Source organism: Bufo bufo, chromosome 1 (genome assembly GCF_905171765.1).
Source record: "Bufo bufo chromosome 1, aBufBuf1.1, whole genome shotgun sequence".
Lineage (NCBI taxonomy): Eukaryota > Metazoa > Chordata > Amphibia > Anura > Bufonidae > Bufo > Bufo bufo.
In genome coordinates, this window is record NC_053389.1 from 522,911,059 (window position 1) to 522,932,639 (window position 21,581).

The 21,581-nt window shown below is 42.6% G+C and overlaps 1 protein-coding gene across 1 annotated transcript in view; it reads right to left on the reverse strand.

Moving 5' to 3' along the window:
- TSPAN12 (tetraspanin 12) overlaps positions 1–20,128 on the reverse strand; it is a 317,079-nt gene extending 296,951 nt beyond the window's left edge. The window contains exons 1-2 of the mRNA XM_040411546.1: positions 20,013–20,128; positions 5,423–5,563 (exon numbers count right to left, since the gene is read on the reverse strand). Of these exons, the coding sequence (XP_040267480.1) occupies positions 5,423–5,488 (66 nt within the window). The 5' untranslated portion in view covers positions 5,489–5,563; positions 20,013–20,128. The remainder of the gene's footprint in view (positions 1–5,422; positions 5,564–20,012) is intronic.
- Positions 20,129–21,581: the final 1,453 nt, after the last annotated feature.

Here is a 21,581-nt window from a genome sequence, read left to right on the forward strand (position 1 = left end):
CATTTGACATTAATATTAAAGTGTAAAATAAAAGAATAAATAAAATCATACTTACCTCATCCATTTGATCGCAAAAAGCTGCCTGCCGCTATCTTGATTGAAGATCCAGTGCGAAATCTCGCTCGGCCCGTGATGACGTCACCACGTGGGCGGGTGTGGTGAAGTCATACGTCACCGCGCACGGGATTTCACGTGGTATCTTCAATCAAGATGACAGCGGACGGCTCTTTGCACTCAAACAGATGAGGTAAGTATGATTTTTTTAAAATTTTTACCGCTATTTCAGGGAAATCGATTTGTTACCACGAATTTGCAGCAAATTGAATTTTCCCTGAAATTCTGATTAAAGTCCACTTCATGGACTTTAATTCGCTCAACACTGGCCACAACATGAAAAACTTTAAAACTCTAACTTTTTATTAAACCACTTCACCGGGTCAAACACTCATAGATGTTCTGTTTGCTAAAACAAAACATGTACAAACATTCACAAAAATGATAAATTATTTTAAGAAAAGTTTACCAGAAATTGACATTGTCAGTGACAGGCTGAGCGGGCGACCCAAGATATTTCCTGTGTGTTGAGTCCAGGACCAGGAAGTGAAGCTCACCAGTGAGGAAAATAGCGTTGGAATAGGTGAGGTGAGTAATGATTACTTTTTTTTATTTATTTTTTTATCCAGTTTGTCCCATTTTTTTTATATTCTCAGGAAACCCCCTTTAACAGTCGGTGCTTCATTATTATGCTATGCTTGCTGTACTGACAATCAGCTTTCCATGCACTGAACTGCAGTCTGTAATCGACATATGTCATAAGAGCTCTTTACACAGGCCGAGAATTCCACAGAAATCGCTAACGAGGGTTCCTAGGAATGTTCGTCAGCGATTATCCGGCGGTATAAATGTGCCACCGATTACCCAATGAACAAGCAAAATGGTCATTCATCGGGTAATAGATTGTTCATGAGAACACAAAAATCTTCATTTGTCAGCGGCAGTTTGTGCTCTGTAAACAGCATCTGCTGCTGGCAAATAATGAGTCAGTATGGAAACGAGCGATAGCATTAGCGATCACTCCTCTCCATACTGTGGAGGAGATCACTGCATGTAAATATAGTGGTCTCCTCTGCTGATGAGCAGGCGATTGTCGGGAAGGAATGCTTCCCAAAAATGCCTTCTGTGTCGTCCCGTGCAAAGGGACCTATACACAGCAGGCTATCTGAGGAGGCAAAGCTGCAGGAAGAGAGCAGCAGCAGCCTGAACCAATGATGAGACAGGGGGTGTGTTTCAGACTACCTTAGGCTCCCAGTAGGCAAGTTAAAACTAGTCACAGATCACAGCTCTATTCAAACACAGCTTAGCTAAAAACAGCCCAGCAGTAATCAGTGAGGAAAATAATAGCAGGCAATTATGGTCTACAGGTATGTATAATTTGAAAGTTCACAACTAGATGTTACCATGTAGGTTCCACTTTAACTCTTCAGTAAATGCTAGTTGAACAACTTCCATTGTCCCAATAAACTATGGGTCAGATTTATCATTAGCTCAAGTCAAAATAATGACTGCGCAAAAATTTGCAACTTTTATTGGCTCTGCGCTATGCTCGCCAGTTTTCTGAAAGTGGGCGTGTTTCCTATTGCGACAATTTTAAAAAGTCTCAAAAAATTGTGCAATTTCACTCCAGTGAGGACCATGCTTATCTTCTGCGACTTTTTAATAGAACATGCGACTTTTTAGTAAAGACGTGCGACTTTTGTAAAGCCGCTTACTGCTACTGTCAAACCACATTTACCACAGTATTAAAAGGACCATTAATAAATCTGACTTAGCCAAAAGTGACTTTGGACATACAGTTGCAAGAAAAAGTATGTGAACCCTTTGGAATGATATGGATTTCTGCACAAATTGGTCATAAAATGTGATCTGATCTTCATCTAAGTCATAACAATAGACAATCACAGTCTGCTTAAACTAATAACACACAAAGAATTAAATGTTACCATGTTTTTATTGAACACACCATGTAAACATTCACAGTGCAGGTGGAAAAAGTATGTGAACCCCTAGACTAATGACATCTCCAAGAGCTAATTGGAGTGAGGTGTCAGCCAACTGGAGTCCAATCAATGAGATGAGATTGGAGGTGTTGGTTACAGCTGCCCTGCCATATAAAAAACACACACCAGTTCTGGGTTTGTTTTTCATAAGAAGCATTGCCTGATGTGAATGATGCCTCGCACAAAAGAGATCTCAAAAGACCTACGATTAAGAATTGTTGACTTGCATAAAGCTGGAAAGGGTTATAAAAGTATCTCCAAAAGCCTTGCTGTTCATCAGTCCATGGTAAGACAAATTGTCTATAAATAGAGAAAGTTCAGCACTGCTGCTACTCTACCTAGGAGTGGCCGTCCTGTAAAGATGACTGCAAGAGCACAGCGCAGACTGCTCAATGAGATGAAGAAGAATCCTAGAGTGTCAGCTAAAGACTTACAAAAGTCTCTGGCATATGCTAACATCCCTGTTAGCGAATCTACGATACGTAAAACACTAAACAAGAAAGCATTTCATGGGAGGATACCACAGAGGAATCCACTGCTGTCCAAAAAAAACATTGCTGCACGTTTAAAGTTTGCACAAGAGCACCTGGATGTTCCACAGCAGTACTGGCAAAATATTCTGTGGACAGATGAAACCAAAGTTGAGTTGTTTGGAAGAAACACACAACACTATGTGTGGAGAAAAAGAGGCACAGCACACCAACATCAAAACCTCATCCCAACTGTGAAGTATGGTGGTGGGGGCATCATGGTTTGGGGCTGCTTTGCTGCATCAGGGCCTGGACGGATTGCTATCATCAAAGGAAAAATGAATTCCCAAGTTTATCAAGACATTTTTCAAGAGAACTTAAGGCCATCTGTCCACCAGCTGAAGCTCAACAGAAGATGGGTGTTGCAACAGGACAACGACCCAAAGCATAGAAGTAAATAGACAACAGAATGGCTTAAACAGAAGAAAATACGCCTTCTGGAGTGGCCCAGTCAGAGTCCTGACCTCAACCCGATTGAGATGCTGGGGCATGACCTCAAGAAAGCTATTCACACCAGACATCCCAATAATATTGCTGAACTGAAACAGTTCTGTAAAGAGGAATGGTCAAGAATTACTTCTTGTGCACATCTGATCTGCAACTACAGGAAACGTTTGGTTGAAGTTATTGCTGCCAAAGGAGGTTCAACCAGTTATTAAATCCAAGGGTTCACATACTTTTTCCACCTGCACTGTGAATGTTTACATGGGGTGTTCAGTAAAAACATGGTAACATTTAATTCTTTGTGTGTTATTAGTTTAAGCAGAGTGTGATTGTCTATTGTTGTGACTTAGATGAAGATCAGATCACATTTTATGACCAATTTGTGCAGAAATCCATATCATTCCAAAGGGTTCACATACTTTTTCTTGCAACTGTATGTAAAAGTGGAGTAAGATGTAAGTGTAATGATAAATCTGGCCCTATTTCCTATCCCCTCCGTTTTCTAAGAAGCAGCACAAACACAAGCTTTGAGCTACTACCTATGAACAGAGAACGTGACCCATCTTCATACTTTTGTGAAAATCCCAGGCTGTCACTCTCATGTGTTGGTAGCAGTAATGTTTATGCACATCCATGTGTTCTTTCTTGAAATGTTAGAACAATTCTATTCAATCTTCACAATATTTTATCACTTTCATCTGTATGTAGGGCAGTCTATAACCCTGTAAATTTAGAAGGGAGTTTAAAGTTTTTTTCTGTCATGTTGAACATAGTGTCTAAGCTGTCGGCAGCATGTTGCGAGCAGGAGGAGCTGAGCAGATTGATATATAGTTTTGTGAAAAAGTTTCACACATTTAAATTACTGCTTATTCTAGCTTTGAAGTCAAGCAGACGGTCCTATCAGTGACTGACAGCCTTCCCTCTATGACTGTATATACAGAGAGCTGTCCGTCACTGATCGGACCGTCTCCTGGACTTCAAAGCCTAGAATAAGCAGGGATGTAAAAAAACAAAATACAACTTATGCTGAATCTTTTCCCACAAAACTTTATATGAATCTGCTCAGCTCTTCCCGCTCTATAACATGCTGCCTGCAGATTACACAGTATTTTCATGGTGACAGGCTGCCTTTAATGTTACATTAAAGGGTTTTTATTTCATGTAAAGGTGCCCATACACATAAGAGCATCTGGCAGATATCATGGTAAAGAAGGGCCAGGCCTGGTGAACTGCAACATGTCTTGGCAGCAGTTCCTTCCCTTTTCCCTGTGTACACTTGGCTGAGTGAAGCATGCATGTGTATGAGGAGGTCTGGAGGAATAGCTCTCATCTGAATGAGTGATCGTTCTATAACTATTGAAGGTGTATGAGCACCTCAAGACATTGACGGCTTATTAATAGGATAAGGAATGAAAGTCTAAATGGGGAAGGTCCTGCTGCAGTAAACCCTGCTACTTGGTAGAATCACTAAAAAGTGCCACGCCCCTCAGGGAGATGATACTCTATTTCTGTCTAAATGCCTGCCCTTGGCAACCTTCTGTTAGAAAAATACGTAAAAAGTATCCTGGGAACGAATACTCCAGCTATATAGACTTGCAGCCTATTTTTCTATTGCTATCTGCTCTTCTGCTCTCTTGTTAGTGACTCCATCTGAACAGCGCACCGCAATCTAGTGGCATCCCCAATGATAATGGTAATTGAGCTTATTTCTGGACGACCACATAATTTCAGTCTAAGAAGCTATTTAACATTGAATTAAAATGTGAATTTCTGTTTCTTTTATTCCTTTTTACAACAGCTCCCCTTTAAATCATCATATTTGTTTCTGCATATACAAGATACTGACTAAAGAGAATGCTGGGGGGCACATAAAAGTTATCTCAGCTGTTTTGGAACTACAAATACCAGCAGTCACTGGCATCAGCGGCCACAGACATTCACTTTGTCACATGCCAATGGAAAATCCTACTCTATCACTTTCAAGTGAATGCAGTCCAGGGTTTGGTAAGGTTCTGAATATTCATTTCACACTTAAGAAGTTAATGAATAATTCTAGCTATGGCTGTCGAGCATATGACTGGGACCATTTAGGAGCACGATGAAAGAAACACACTGCTTCTTTAATTCCAGGGCAGTTATTTATCACCCTCTGCCTTTGATAAAGGAGAGAAAAGTTGGCACAAGAAATGGCACATGCGGCAGCAGGGTATGTTGATCAAAGGAGCTAATAGAAGACAACCCTTAGATCTTTGGAAAATATATAGTAATCCTGCTAAATGAATTCATGCTTAGCTGTGCCCTTTGGTGCTTTCTCTCTTGGCCAGCTGTAACCCGAGTCGAGGCATTGCCACCTGCTTGACAGACTGGAACTGCATGGCCCTCTTGACTCACCCAGAAAAGCAAATTGAGGGCGTAGAGCAGGCAGCGCAGGCACTTCACCGAGTCCTCTCTGGCCATTGTGCAATCTTGCAGGAGAAAGCCCCATCCTTTCACCACTTCATCCTCTCCAGGGACTACCGCAGATTCAGAGCACTTCAAAAAGGAAAGAGGAGGAAAGAGATTAACTTGCAAATAGTAAAAGTAATCCCAACTAAAGGCCGTGACTATGACTTGTAGTACATGAAAGACGAGATCATTTTTTCCATAACAGGGCCTAATGCTACAGCATACCCCAGACAGACAATATAAATGGAACACCATGAAGATTTCCACATAAATTAATATGCAAAATGACATTAAAACAAGACTAAAAGGTCAAATAAAAAGTATTTTATATATCACCTACTCAAACTGAACATGCAAAGAAATGCATTTTCCAAATTTCACTTGGATTGTATCTTGAATATGAATGTGATCATAATGAAGCTCTACATCTGCTCTACAGCAATATTCTGATTTAATAGTATTATCAAAATCTCTCCTTTTACAAGTAGGAGAGATTTTTTAATAAGCATGCATGGCGGAGGTGAATGCATGTCAGCTAACAAAAGCGCCAAAAGCGAAGCTGCTAGAATTAGCATTTTGAGCACTTTTCTTTTAGTGTTACCAGAGTACATCAACTATGTACTGTATGTAATTTGAAAAAAGGTGTGTTACGTTAAGTTGGGAACACAACAAAAGAATAAATCTAAAAGTTTGTGTTGTCAGGAACATACTGTAATTCTGTATGTCTCAGAGTTATGATGCTGAGGCCAAGTTCACACCAGTTATGTGATCAGTTATTTCCACCAGGTATTGTCAGCCAAAAACAGGTGTGGGTCAAAAACACCGGATATTTCCCTTCTAGCTTATCTCTGAGTAGGCCTCACTCCTGGTTTTGTCTCACAATAACTGATGGAAATAACTAGGGGTGCACCGAAATGAAAATTCTGGTCCGAAACCGAAAATTCTGGATGCCCTTGACCGAAAACCGAAACCGAAACTGCCTTTTTGCCCAAATACTTTTAAAATACTTTTTTTTAAATGATTTTATTAATAATTCTTTTTCATGAATTTAATAAATCATATTATATATGGAGAGGGGGATCTGTGGGTGGCGCTGTTATGGAGAGGGGGCTCTGTGGGTGGCTCTGTTATGGAGAGGGGGATCTGTGGGTGGCTCTGTTATGGAGAGGGGGATCTTTGGGTGGCGCTGTTATGGAGAGGGGGATCTGTGGGTGGCGCTGTTATGGAGAGGGGGATCTGTGGGTGGCTCTGTTATGGAGAGGGGGATCTGTGGGTGGCTCTGTTATGGAGAGGGGGATCTGTGGGTGGCTCTGTTATGGAGAGGGGGATCTGTGGGTGGCTCTGTTATGGAGAGGGGGATCTGTGGGTGGCGCTGTTATGGAGAGGGGGATCTGTGGGTGGCGCTGTTATGGAAAGGGGGATCTGTGGGTGGCGCTGTTATGGAGAGGGGGATCTGTGGGTGGCGCTGTTATGGAGAGGGGGATCTGTGGGTGGCGCTGTTATGGAAGGGGGGATCTGTGGGTGGCTCTGTTATGGAGAGGGGGATCTGTGGGTGGCTCTGTTATGGAGAGGGGGATCTGTGGGTGGCTCTGTTATGGAGAGGGGGATCTGTGGGTGGCGCTGTTATGGAGAGGGGGATCTGTGGGTGGTGCTGTTATGGAGAGGGGGATCTGTGGGTGGCGCTGTTATGGAGAGGGGGATCTGTGGGTGGCGCTGTTATGGAGGGGGGGATATGTGCACGGTTATGGGCATAACAGTGCACAGATCCCCCCTCCCCATAGCAGTGCCATAGACCGATTCCCCTACCCATAACAGCCCCGGCCCTGCTGCTCACAGCAGACTAATCACTCACTGCATCTTTATTTTACCTTACAATCGTGACGCTCCAGTAACAACTCTGCAGGCAGAGCGGAGGGCGGCGTAACGTCACTTACTCACGTGACGCACCTGCTCTGCCCACTTTATGAATGAAGGAGGCGGAGCAGGCGCGTCACGTGAGTAAGTGACGTTACGCCGCCCTCCGCTCTGCCTGCAGAGTTGTTACTGGAGCGTCACGATTGTAAGGTAAAATAAAGATGCAGTAACTTAAAGTAAACCGCCCGCCCGCAGATGGTGAGCTACTTGGTGGGTGACAAATCCCACACCCCATATTTTCGGCCGATATGTAACAATATCGGCCGAAAGGGATTAGGTACATTTTCGGCCGATATTTTCGGCTGCCGGAATTTCGGTGCACCCCTAGAAATAACTGACCAAATAACTGAAGTGTGGACTTGGCCTAGGCAGGGTATCACACACAGGTATTAAATACACAAAGCAGATTTTTCAGTTCATTTGTCTCCGGGGAATTAGTGTAAAATCAGAAAGGATGGAGCTTATATGTTTCTACTTGCCCACAGGACAAGATACTACCTCGATGAGTGATAACAGTAGCCTAAGGCCGCATTCAGACGAGCAAGTGTCATGCTCCAGACTCGCAGCGCAGCACCCGTCCTAATCTACCAGCACTGCATAGCATTATATTGATTTATGAGGCTATGCAAGCCTTTACAGTTCTGGAATGTATTGGATAAGGCTTATTGCACACGACCGTATGGCTTTTTCAGTGTTTTGCGGTCCGTTTTTCACGGATCCGTTGTTCCGTTTTTTGTTTCCGTTGTGTTTCCGTTTTTGTTCCGTTTTTCCATTCCGTTTTTCCGTATGGCATATACAGTATACAGTAATTACATAGATAAAATTGGGCTGGGCATAACATTTTCAATAGATGGTTCAGCAAAAAACTGAACGGAAACGGAAGACATACGGATGCATTTCCGTATGTGTTCCGTTTTTTTTGCGGACCCATTGACTTGAATGGAGCCACGGACCGTGATTTGCAGGCAATAATAGGACATGTTCTATGTTAAAACGGAACGGAAAAACGGAAATCCGGAAACGGAATGCATACGGAGTACATTCCGTTTTTTTTGCGGAACCATTGAAATGAATGGTTCCGTATACGGACCGTATACGGAACGCAAAAAACGGCCAGTAAACGGGAAAAAAAAACGGCCGTGTGCATGAGGCCTAATACTGACATCATTATGTCAGTGTTATCTAGTACATTCCAGACCATCAATCAATATAATTCTATGCGACCCTGTCAGTGCTGGAAGTTCAGGACGAGTTCTGCGCTGCGGCCTTAAGGCTTCTTTCAGACGGGCGTTGCGGGAAAATGTGCGGGTGTGTTACGGGAACACCCGCGATTTTTCAGCGCGAGTGCAAAACATTGTAATGCGTTTTGCACTCGCGTGAGAAAAATCGCGCATGTTTGGTACCCAAACCCGAACTTCTTCACAGAAGTTCGGGCTTGGGATCGGTGTTCTGTAGATGGGGACCCCATCATTATTATTTCCCCTTATAACATGGTTATAAGGGAAAATAATAGCATTCTGAATACAGAATGCATAGTAAAACAGAGCTAGAGGGGTTAAAAAAAATAAAAAATAATTTAACTCACCTTAATCCACTTGATCGCATAGCTGACATCTCCTTCTGTCTCCTTTGCTGAACAGGACCTGTGGTGAGCATTAATTACAGGTAAAGGACCTGTGGTGATGTCACTCCGGTCATCACATGATCCATCACATGATCTTTTACCATGGTGATGGATCATGTGATGACCGGAGTGACGTCACCACAGGTCCTTTACCTGTAATTAATGCTCACCACAGGTCCTGTTCAGCAAAGGAGACAGAAGGAGATGCCGGGCTACGCGATCAAGTGGATTAAGGCGAGTTAAATTATTTTTAAAAAAAATTTAACCCCTCCAGCGCTATTTTACTATGCATTCTGTATTCAGAATGCTATTATTTTCCCTTATAACCATGTTATAAGGGAAAATAATAATGATCGGGTCTCCATCCCGATCGTCTCCTAGCAACCGTACGTGAAAATCGCACCGCATCCGCACTTGCTTGCGATTTTCACGCAACCCCATTCACTTCTATGGGGCCTGCGTTGCATGAAAAACGCAGAATATAGAGCATGCTGCGATTTTCACGCAACACACAAGTGATGCGTGAAAATCACCGCTCATGTGAACAGCCCCATAGAAGTGAATGGGTCGGTATTCAGTGCGGGTGCAATGCGTTCACCTCACGCATCTCATCCGCGCGGAATACTCGCCCGTGTGAAAGGGGCCTAAGGGTGAAAGCGGCGTTTTTGCTGCAGTTTTCCTGCACCTTTGCATTAGGCCTCATGCACACAACAGTATTTTTTCGCGGTCCGCAAAACGGGGTTCCGTTGTTCCGTGATCCGTTTCCGTTTTTGTTTCCGTGTGTCTTCCTTGATTTTTGGAGGATCACCAGACATGAAAAGTGAAAAAAAAATCTAAGTCAAGTTTGCCTTGCAAATGATAGGAACAAAAACGGACGCGGATGACAATCTTGTGTGCCTCCGTGTTTTTTAGCGTTTTTTTTTTTAGTTTGTTTTTTTTTAACGGACCCATCGACCGCGAACCGTTGTCCGTGAAAAAAATAGGACAGGTCCGTGGAAACACGGGTCACGGACGCGGATGACAAACGGTGCATTATCCGAGTTTTCAACGGACCCATTGAAAGTCAATGGGTCCGCAGAAAATCACGGAAAACGGAACAACGGACACGGAACACAACAACGGTCGTGTGCATGAGGCCTAAGCAGCATTTTTTTGCACCTGAATTTTTTAGTACATTTTTGCCAGCTCTAGATGTTTGCTGAAGGTCTATTGGAAATAAGAAACACGGGACACACAAGCATTTATTTTTCTCTCGGTGTTTCTTTTTATTAGGGCTCATGCACATGACCGTATGGCTTTTTCAGTGTTTTGCGGTCCGTTTTTTACAGATCCGTTGTTCCGTTTTTTGTTTCCGTTGTGTTTCCGTTTCCTTTCTGTTTTTCCGTATGCCATATACAGTACAGACCAAAAGTTTGGACACACCTTCTCATTCAAAGAGTTTTCTTTATTTTCATGACTATGAAGGCATCAAAACTATGAATTAACACATGTGGAATTATATACATAACAAACAACTGTGAAACAACTGAAAATATGTCATATTCTAGGTTCTTCAAAGTAGCCACCTTTTGCTTTGATTACTGCTTTGCACACTCTTGGCATTCTCTTGATGAGCTTCAAGAGGTAGTCCCCTGAAATGGTCTTCCAACAGTCTTGAAGGAGTTCCCAGAGATGCTTAGCACTTGTTGGCCCTTTTGCCTTCACTCTGCGGTCCAGCTCACCCCAAACCATCTCGATTGGGTTCAGGTCCGGTGACTGTGGAGGCCAGGTCATCTGGCGCAACACCCTATCACTCTCCTTCATGGTCAAATAGCCCTTACTTTCAAAGTTTTCCCAATTTTTGGGCTGACTGACTGACCTTCATTTCTTAAAGTAATGATGGCCACTCGTTTTTCTTTACTTAGCTGCTTTTTTCTTGCCATAATACAAATTCTAACAGTCTATCCACCTGACTTCTCCTCAACGCAACTGATGGTCCCAACCCTATTTATAAGGCAAGAAATCCCACTTATTAAACCTGACAGGGCACACCTGTGAAGTGAAAACCATTTCAGGGGACTACCTCTTGAAGCTCATCAAGAGAATGCCAAGAGTGTGCAAAGCAGTAATCAAAGCAAAATGTGGTTACTTTGAAGAACCTAGAATATGACATATTTTCAGTTGTTTCACACTTGTTTGTTATGTATATAATTCCATATGTGTTAATTCATAGTTTTGATGCCTTCAGTGTGAATCTACAATTTTCATAGTCATGAAAATAAAGAAAATTCTTTGAATGAGAAGGTGTGTCCAAACTTTTGGTCTGTACTGTATTATACAGTAATTACATAGAAAAAATTGGGCTGGGCATAACATTTTCAATAGATGGTTCAGCAAAAACGGAACAGATACGGAAGACATACGAATGCATTTCCATATGTGTTCAGTTCTTTTTGCGGACCCATTGACTTGAATGGAGCCAAGCACTGTGATTTGCGGACAATAGGACATGTTCTATCTTTTCACAGTACGGAAATACGGAAATACTGAAACGGAATGCACACACGGAGACACTTCAGTTTTTTTTGCTGAACGATTGAAATGAGCCCTTATGAAGCATTTTTTTTTTGTCTTTTTGTCTTCTCTTGAAAAATGCATCAAGCTGTAGCTCTTTGTGTTTTTCAGGCTTTTTCACATCACCTTCTCTAGAAACACCATTAAAAAAATGCTAGTGGGCAAACACACAGGCCCAGATTTACTAATGTGTCTACATCTAGAATATGTCTAAAAAGTGTAGCAAATTAGGGCAATTTCATCACAATTTGGAGAAACTAGGGTTTCTACACTTTTTTAAGACTTGCATTAAAAGAGAGTGAAGCATACCATAGGAATGGTGGAGCTTCATGGGGGCAAGCCTAAGATGCACCATTTCACCAAAAATTGCAGCACAATTCTGGAGTAAAATTCTATCTCAAAGTAAGGCCTCATGCACACGACCGTTGTGTGCATCCGCGTCCGGTCCGTCATTTTTTTTTTACAGTTTAGCGGAGGTCCCATTCATTTCTATGGAGCTGTGAAAAAAAACTGATAGTCCTCCGTTTTTTCTCCGCGTCCGTGATCCGTGATTCCAGTCAGTCAAAAAAATATAACCTGTCCTATTCTTGTCAGTGGAAAACGGAGGACAGACCCATTCAAGTCAATGGGTCCGTCAAAAAAACTGATGCACAACTGGTATGTCATCCGTGTCCGCGTCCGTGTCCGTTTTTTTCTACAAGACCTTGGTGCAATAAAATTACACTTTTCATTAACCTTCCTTTTTTTTCCCCTGTCAGACAAAAAAAAAGGAAGACACCAGAAAACACAACTGAAGCAAAATCGGACACGGACCACTGAAGCCAAATCACTGACAGTGAAAAAACACTGTCGTGGTCATGAGGCCTAAGTCAATCTGCCACTGTTTGCAAAAACAAAACACCAAAAATGCAGCAATCACACAGGTGGCCAAAAAGTGCATGTGTTTATCTGGCTCTTTTTTTTTTTATTAGTAAAAAAAAACATCAGACGAAATTCATGTGTGTAAGGTCCCTAAGGGTCATCTATATATGTGGAGCGAATCGAGACAATTATTAGGGACGAATACTCTTTCCCGGTAACTGTCTACATTGCTACCGACAAGCAGTGGTTCTGCATGGGAATGAACAATCACAGTAGAGATTGTTTATCCCCATACAGGAGGGATGATTGCTGCATATAAATGCAACTCTACTGCTCTAATGCAACTCAACGATTGGGAACAAATGGTTCATTCCTCATCATTGCACAGTGTATCAGGTCAAAGGGTCCAGACACTACATTTAAGTGGATGTCTCATCACACACAACCTTTGAGACGCTGAAACAGCTAATATTGCTGAGTAGAAATTCAGGTGGCTATGTATGAAATGTAGTATTACATGGCAGCCATTCAGATAAATGTTCACCCATATAATAAATTATTAGAGTTTGCCAGAGGAAGATCAATTGCTTGTCAGTGCTTTCTGCACTGGTTTATAGAGGGAGTCCCAAGCAGTAGACCTTCTCTATGATGGACAGGTGTGGCGCTGATGGTGCCACCCATTCATAGGAGTATTTCCATCTTACACATATATGCCATATCCACAGTTTTTAATAGTAGTCAGTCCCGTAGGTGGGACCTTTTCTTATTAAAGAGGCTCTATCAGAATCAACCCTATTAAACCAGGCATAGTGCTCATCATGCTGATAAAAACAATACCTTTCTTTTGTCTGTATGCTAAACAGCTGCAGAGATATATGTACTTTTAGTCATATGTAAATGAGCAGGTTGGCGCACCAGGGGGTGAGCTGAATCCTTGGAGCACTGCCTTGTAACACCCCCTGTGCTCTGTACACTCCCTTCTCCACTTAATTGACAAGGCTAGATATCAGCATGCTGAGGGAAGAGTTGTATCCTAGAGCTGTGTCCTAGCTTCTAGATATCATATACACTATGTACTACAGCCTTACCATAAATGGGAAAAGTGGATTTCTATGTTTTGAAAGCTAAGGCTACATGCACCCGACCGTATGTGTTTTGCGGTCCACAAATTGCGAATGCCATCCGTTTTTTGTTTTTTTTGCGGATCCATTGTAACAATACCTAAAATGGACAAGAATAGGACATGTTCTATTTTTTTGGTGGGACTAGGGAAAGGACATACTGATGCGGACAGCACACGGTGTGCTGTCCACATTTGTTGCAGACCAATTGAAATGAATGGGTCCGCATCTTATCTGCAAAAAAAAACAAAAAACGGAACGGGCGCGGAAACAAACAACGTTCGTGTGCATGTAACTAACATACATATTAAGAAATCACAGAAAAAAAGATAATAGTGCGCTAACAAAATAGATGCAAGCATTATATATCTGGACTAAGCCCTTAGGCCTCATGCACACGACCGTTGTTGTGTTCCGTTCCGCAAAATGGGGTTCCGTGATCCGTTTCCGTTTTTGTTTCCGTGTGTCTTCATTTATTTTTGGAGGATCACCACACATGAAGGAAAGTAAAAAAAAAATGTAAGACAGGTTTGCCATGCAAATGATAGGAAAAAAAAGGACGCGGATGACAATCTTGTGTGCCTTCGTGTTTTTTAGCGGTCCCATTGACTTGAATGGGTCCGCAAACCGTTTTCCGCGAAAATAATAGGACAGGTTATATTTTTTTGACGGACTGGAACCACGGATCACGGACGCGGATGACAAACGGTGCATTAGCCGAGTTTTCAATGGACCCATTGAAAGTCAATGGGTCCGCAGAAAATCACGAAAAATGGCACGACGGACACGGAATAAAACAACGGTCGTGTGCATGAGGCCTCACTCTGATGTAATAAAATCTGCGACTCTTAGGCCTCATGCACACGACCGTTCCATTTTTTGCGGTCCGCAAATTGCGAATTCGCAAGAAACGGAAGCCGCCTATGTGCCTTCCGCAATTTACGGAACGGAACAGGCGGCCCATTGTAGAAATGCCTATTCTTGTCCGCAAAACGGACAAGAATAGGACATGTTCTATTTTTTTTGCAGGGCTAGGAAACGGAGCAACGGATGCGGACAGCACACGGACTGCTGTCCGCATCTTTTGCGGCCCCGTTGAAGTGAACGGGTCCACACCCGAGCCGCAAAAACTGCGGCTCGGATGCGGACCAGAACTACAGTCATGTGCATGAGGCCTTAGCCAATATATTTTGATCAAATATACATATTACCACTTTATTCACAAGCACAATGTATGATTATAAAGACAACAGTAATATGTATTAGCTTTCTAAGGACAGAAAAACAATAGTCCTCAATATGACAAGGCTGTAGACTTGGAGGTAAGTGGTCAGCCTGCACATAGAGATCCTAGATTTGAATCTTGGGAGACTTTCAATTTTTTCTTTCCTTCAGATATTTTTTTTCTCTCCCTCATTTAATTCATAATAAAAGGCTACAGCTTTATTATGTTGAGAATAATGTTTTTTTATGCTTAGACAGCTAATACATATTGCTGGTTTCTTTATAATCACATATTGAGCTGTCAATAAAAACGCATTTCTCTGCAGCTGTTTAGCATACAGACAACAGAAAGGTATCAATTTAAATCAGCATGATAAGCCCTACCAGCCAATATGTCTAATTTTAATGGTTTAATAGGGTTGATCATGCTGAGAGCCTCTTTCAGCGGTTTGCCCTGATTTTTTCTGCAACTCATGCAGACTCTATGCACAAGCCAAGCACAACAATCCGTACAGAGATGTCTGAGTATTATGTATTGATAGTTGAAAAATAGAAATAATGTCATGCTATGATTCTGATTATTAAATGTTATAATAACGATTATTCAGATCCACTCCATTCACAAAGGGAAGGTCTGAAGAGCAAATGTGTTTAACCATATAACAGCCTTGTTTTGCGCAAGGCCGTAATAAAGCTGCCAAAGAGGTGAATCTGAACGAGCCCTATACTGTGCCTCTATATGTCTGGCATGCTCCCTCAGACTTTCACACCATAAGTATATAACAGTGCAACAATGAAAAGTTTTGCTGCTCAATTTAGTTGATGCCCAGTTATGTCCACATTTTCCATATATCACTAGACAACACTGAAGAAAATAGGCCACCAATACTGCAAAACGTTGTCAGTAAGTAAATCTTTCCATGAGCATTCGTGGTAAGATGAATGTAATCAGAAGACATTGCACCAGACCATTATATTTAGCAGGAAGTACATGTAAGATAAAGTTCACAGGACGCCGGCTTAGATTAACCACTGGGTGAAATTTTCTGCTCTATAAAGTTATTGTCTCATTTTACACAGGAGGCATATAGTAGTTGCACATTACCACACATGCTGGGGATACAAATGCTAAGAAAATTAATATACTAAATATTAACCACTTCCTGCTGCAGAAATTTTCCATTTTTTTGTATTCTTTTGTTCTTGGGCCTTCCAGGAGCCATGACATTTTTATTTTTCCATTCATGTAGTTATATCAGGGCTTGTTTTTTCCATAACAAGTTTTATTTTCTATTGGCACAATTTAAACCGAATCTCCAATAGTTTTATGGGTTTTGTTTTCATGGTGTTCCTTTTGCGGTATAACTGACCTGTTAACTTTATTCTCTGGTTCAGTATTATCATAGTGATGTCACTTTTTTATGTGTTTTAATACCTAAAGAAAAAACGTTGAAATTATATTTTTTTCTCTGCATCGCCATATACTGACCACTTAAACTTTTTTATATTTACATCAGGCTCATTTTTTGCAGGGGTGTGTATGACTATTATTACTTTTTATTCAATATTTTTGGGGAGGTGAAGCGATCAAAAACTGCAAATTTGCCATTTTAATTTTTTTTCCATTACGCCATTCACCATGTGGGTTAAATATTTTTATATTTTAATAGTATAGGCATTCTGGCATGTGGCGATACCAATAATCTTTGTTTTTTATTTTTTTTATTAGACTTTTTAAAGCTGTGATCCTTTGATTGCTTCTTCCAGAGACTGCAATGATTTAACATTGCAGCCTATAAGGCTGGTTTCGCACGGGCGTTGCGGGGAACATGCGCGATTTATCTGCGCGAGTGCAAAACATTGTAATGCGTTTTGCACTCGCGTGAGAAAAATCGTGCATGTTTGGTACCCAAACCCGAACTTCTTCACAGAAGTTCGGGTTTGGGATCGGTGTTCTGTAGATTGTATTATTTCCCCTTATAACATAGTTATAAGGGAAAATAATAGCATTCTGACTACAGAATGCTAAGTAAAATAGGGCTGGAGGGGTTAAAAAAAAAGTAACTCACCTTAATCCACTTGTTCGCGTAGCCGGCATCTCTTCTGTCTTTAACTGTGAGCAATAGGACCTTTGATGATGTCACTGCATTCATCACATGGTCCATCACATGATCCATCACCATGGTGATGGATCATGTGATGAGCGTAGTGACATCATCAAAGGTCCTATTGCTCACAGTTAAAGATAGAAGAGATGCCGGCTACACGAACAAGTGGATTAAGGTGAGTTTAATTTTTTTTTTACTGTATTCAGAATGCTATTATTTTCCCTTATAACCATGTTATAAGGGGACATAATAATGATCGGGTCCCCATCCCGATCGTCACCTAGCAACCGTGCGTGAAAATCGCACCGCATCCGCACTTGCTTGCGGATGCTTGCGATTTTCACGCAACCCCATTCACTTCTATGGGGCCTGCGTTGCATGAAAAACACATAATATAGAACATGCTGCGATTTTCACGCAACGCACAAGTGATGCGTGAAAATCACTGCTCGTGTGCACAGCCCCATAGAAATGAATGGGTCATGATTCAGTTCGGGTGCAATGCGTTCAACTCACGCATCGCAACCTCGCGGAATACTCGCCCGTGTGAAAGGGGCCTTAGAGATTCACCAAGTTCCTATCAAGCCCTGCTCGGTACAGGGGTGCCATTCTATCCCTGGGGGCGCAGCACTCCCAAGATAAGACTGCTCAGATGCTGTGGTCGCAATTGACTATCTTCTGTATAGAACAGCAGGCACCTGGCTGCTATGCTGCCAGCTCAGCTCCTGAGAACGCCATTTTTAAAAACCTGACATCCAGCGTACATGTACACCCAATGTTGGAAAGGAGTTAACAAGCTAAACTTAAAGGGGTTATCCAATTTCTCAAACAGCCCCCCCCATGTGCCGGACCCCTCACAGGTAATACCCCACTCCCGGCGCCACTCCTGGTCCCCGCACCGCCGCTGCTGCTTTTCCTTGTACACAGATGAAAACATCCGGTGTCGGGGGGGGGGGGGGGGGGGGGTAGCAGCCAATGGCAGGCGGAGACCAGCCTCTCTAGCATCACCGCGATGCTAGGAGGCTCGTCCCAGTCCCCGCCTGACCCCCCCCCCCCCAACACCGGATGTTTTCCTCCGTGTACAAGGAAAAGCAGCAGCGGCGGTGCGGGGACCAGGAGTGGCGCCGGGAGTGGGGTATTACCTGTGAAGGGCCCGGCACATGGGGGGGCTGTTTGAGAAATTGGATAACCTCTTTAACTACAGGGTACATTTACATGCTGCAGAAATTTCTGAAACTAGAAAATCAGATCGGTTTAAGTGAACGGGTTAGTTTCAGGAAAAGCACATGGATTTTTGCATGACTCATTCAGATGAATGGGACAGTCTAAATATCTGCAACAAATCTGCCAGAAACAGATTTTCTAACTCAAATATGGAATGAAATATAGAACGTCAGATACTATAGGAATATTTTATAGATCATTTATTTATTGGCAATAGGTACATAATACAATAAAATCATCTACCAACTGTTGATATCTACAATTCGTGTAAAGTCAGTTGCAATAATCTGAAATTGTGAAAATGTAAAAAAAAAAAAAAAAAAAGTAAAACTAAATAAAGGGATGCAAACGGTATGGCTAACGTTCAGCCTATACAGCTACATAAATATAATACTTTCATTGTATAAAATACCCCAATGTATACGCTTTGTTAGGTTTGAGAAGCAGGGCAGCGTATGGTATTCTATACAGACCAGAAGGAATCCAGACCTGCCAAACATCACACGTCTGACACTGTTATGGCGTACCCTTGCACGGTAGAATTCTATGGGTAGGTCACACTATGTGTCTGGATACTTTTCTTTCCTTTATAGATGTATATGCCTGATGTATGTACCGAAATAATATGGTGTGAACTCAGTCTTAGAGCTCATACACATGAACGTATTTTTTTGTCCATTCCATTTTTTTTGCAGCCCACATGCGGAACAAACCATTCACTTCGATGGGAGCGCAAAAAACTGAAGTGTGTATTCAGTGTCCGTATGTCCACATGGTCGTTCCGCAAAAAAAAAATAGAACATGCCCTATTGTTGTCTGCTTGATGGGACTGTTCTATTAGGAGCCGGCCATTCCGTTGCGTTCCACAAAATGCGCAAAGCAGGCGGACGGTATCCAGCGGATCCGCAATGTGCGGACTCCAAAGCAACAAGGGTCGTGTGCATGAGCCCTAAAAGCCACATTTTGCATCTGGCCCTAATAACAATCCACGATTAAAAAACAAAAACACAACACCACATAACACAAAGACACTGTAAATAACAGCATAGATATTATTGATGATACCGGTACATTAAAAAACAACCTGGTCCATAAGCAGAAATTTAAAATTCTCTCATCAGAGTGTTACATTTGAAAAAGAAAAAGAAAAAAAAAGAAACTTCATAGACAGAGAGATGCCTCACCGACACTGACAGCCTGGCATGTGACAGTCTCAACAAGTACGTGTCCGGCTTAAAAACAAAATGAAGCTTTTTAATCATAAAAATAATATATAAAGATTAGTATTAAGCCAATACTGGGCATGAACGTGTGGCACTACAAAAAGTAAGCAGGAAAAAAAAACGTAGCGGTATGTGACATATTGAGGAAGAAATGATAGTAACATGAAAAAAGACATGTGTCCATCCAGAGCCTGCAAGTGATGCACTTTTCTTCCTATTAGTGAGGGGCTAGCTGTGTACAGTGTCATATAAGTATATAACATTAAGGCGACACATCCCATTTCTCTAAATGACGGATATCAATGGTGGAATATAATACTGCACGCTACATAAGGAATACACAGCATTACACAGATGTTACCATACATGGCGCAGCATGTACATATTATATATATATTATACGCCATTTCCCACCACATACAACCCCAGAAACTTTCCAGAGGGGGGCTAGCCCAAGCAGAGCCCCCAGGAGAAGTGACAGTTACCTGGAGGAGGCATGTGCTGCTGCTGCTCAGGAATGCTGGCTCCCTACAAGCTCAGACACTTCTGCAGGCTGCTCTCAGCTCTCATTCATTAGCTAGCAACCCAATCCGCCATGTACATGCAGGGACTGGCAGAGGAGTTTGCCACTTTCTTCTACTGGGTGACAGCTTGCCAGCCTGCTCCTATACAACTGTGCATTACCTTCCCAGAGCGCAGAGGACACCAGGCGCTTCTCCCCGTGTGCTGAAAGACGCATCTCTAGCCCGTGCAGCGCACGGTCTCTTCCTGTGTCCCGCACAGCTCTCAGCTGCTCGGCCCCGCGCGCATGCGCAGCCGGCCTCCCACGATCATTGTTGGGTCCTGTCAGACATTTGATAACTGCTAGGAATAACTCACCCCAGAATTCATGCCTCTAACTGGACGCAGGACTGTTTTCCCACAGCCATCACAATACTGACTAGAGACTTCCAGGAATAGCTTTCTAAATAGGTCCAGTTTACTTTTGGCTGAGGGCATGGTGCTGGGATGGATGATGAAATTCCTGTCAAAAAATGTGAAATAAAAATAACACAAGGAAGTCCTCACTTAAATCAGCCACAATGCCTTATCCTGAGGGAGATTTGTGTAAAAAGTGCCCATGGAAACCGCAGCCCGCACGTCATTGATTTATATTAACGCCCACTCTTTATAAACCCCACCACAGCCATAAGCTGTTTACTGTCATCTAATAAAAGAATACAAACCATTAGTGGACATTAGGAAAAGAAAAACACCACGCCTGCCCTGATCCTACCAAATGCTGAAGGGGTTGTCTCACTTCAGCAAGTGGCATTTATCATGTAGAGGAAGTCAATACAAGGCGCTTCCTAATGTACTGTTATTATCCATATTGCTGCCTTTGCTCCCTGGATTCATTCTTCAATCATATTGTACACGGCCCGTTTCCATGGTTACGGCCACCCTTCAATCCAGCGGCAGTGGCCCTCCTTACAAACCACAGAAGCACCAGCCTATGTACACTCGCACAGTCCCGGTCACCAGAGAGGCCTGCGCTTTTTCCTATAGTGTACAAGCACGGCCACTGCCGCTGGATTGCAGGGTGGTCATAACCATAGAAACAAGCAGTGTATAATGTGATGGGAAAATGAATCCACCCAGAAAAGGAAGCAATATGGAGAATAACAATACATAACTTCCATTTGCTGAAGTAAGACAATCTCTTTAAAGGGCTTCTGTCACCCCCCATTTAGAAATTTTCAGTATCGGACATTAGCTATTTGCTAATGTCAGTTGAGTCCATATATATCACTCTTACCTCTCTCTGTGCTGTAATTTCTTTAAAAATCGTACTTTTATAATATGCTAATTACTTCACTACCAGCAAGTTGGGCGGTTACTTGCTGGTAGCCGCCGCATCCTCGGACTATAAACACGCCCCCTCCTCCACTTAATAGACAGGGCCAGCGAGCGCTCTCCCGCTGGCCCTGTTTGCCCATGAAATCCCGCGCCTGCGCCATACCGGTCCTCATTCGGCGCAGGCGCTCTGAGAGAAGGACGCTCGCTTGCCCGCTCCTTCCTCAGTGCGCCTGTGCCGAATGAGGACCGGTACGGCGCAGGCGCGGGATTTCAAGTAAGTTATCATTGTCGTAATGAATTGTGGAAATGTGAATGTGCACCGTGTGACCTTTTGCCGATAGGCACCGTGACTAGACCGATGGGCGGACTGGGAACTTAAAGTGGCCCTGGAAAAAAAAAAAAAAGTGATCCCAT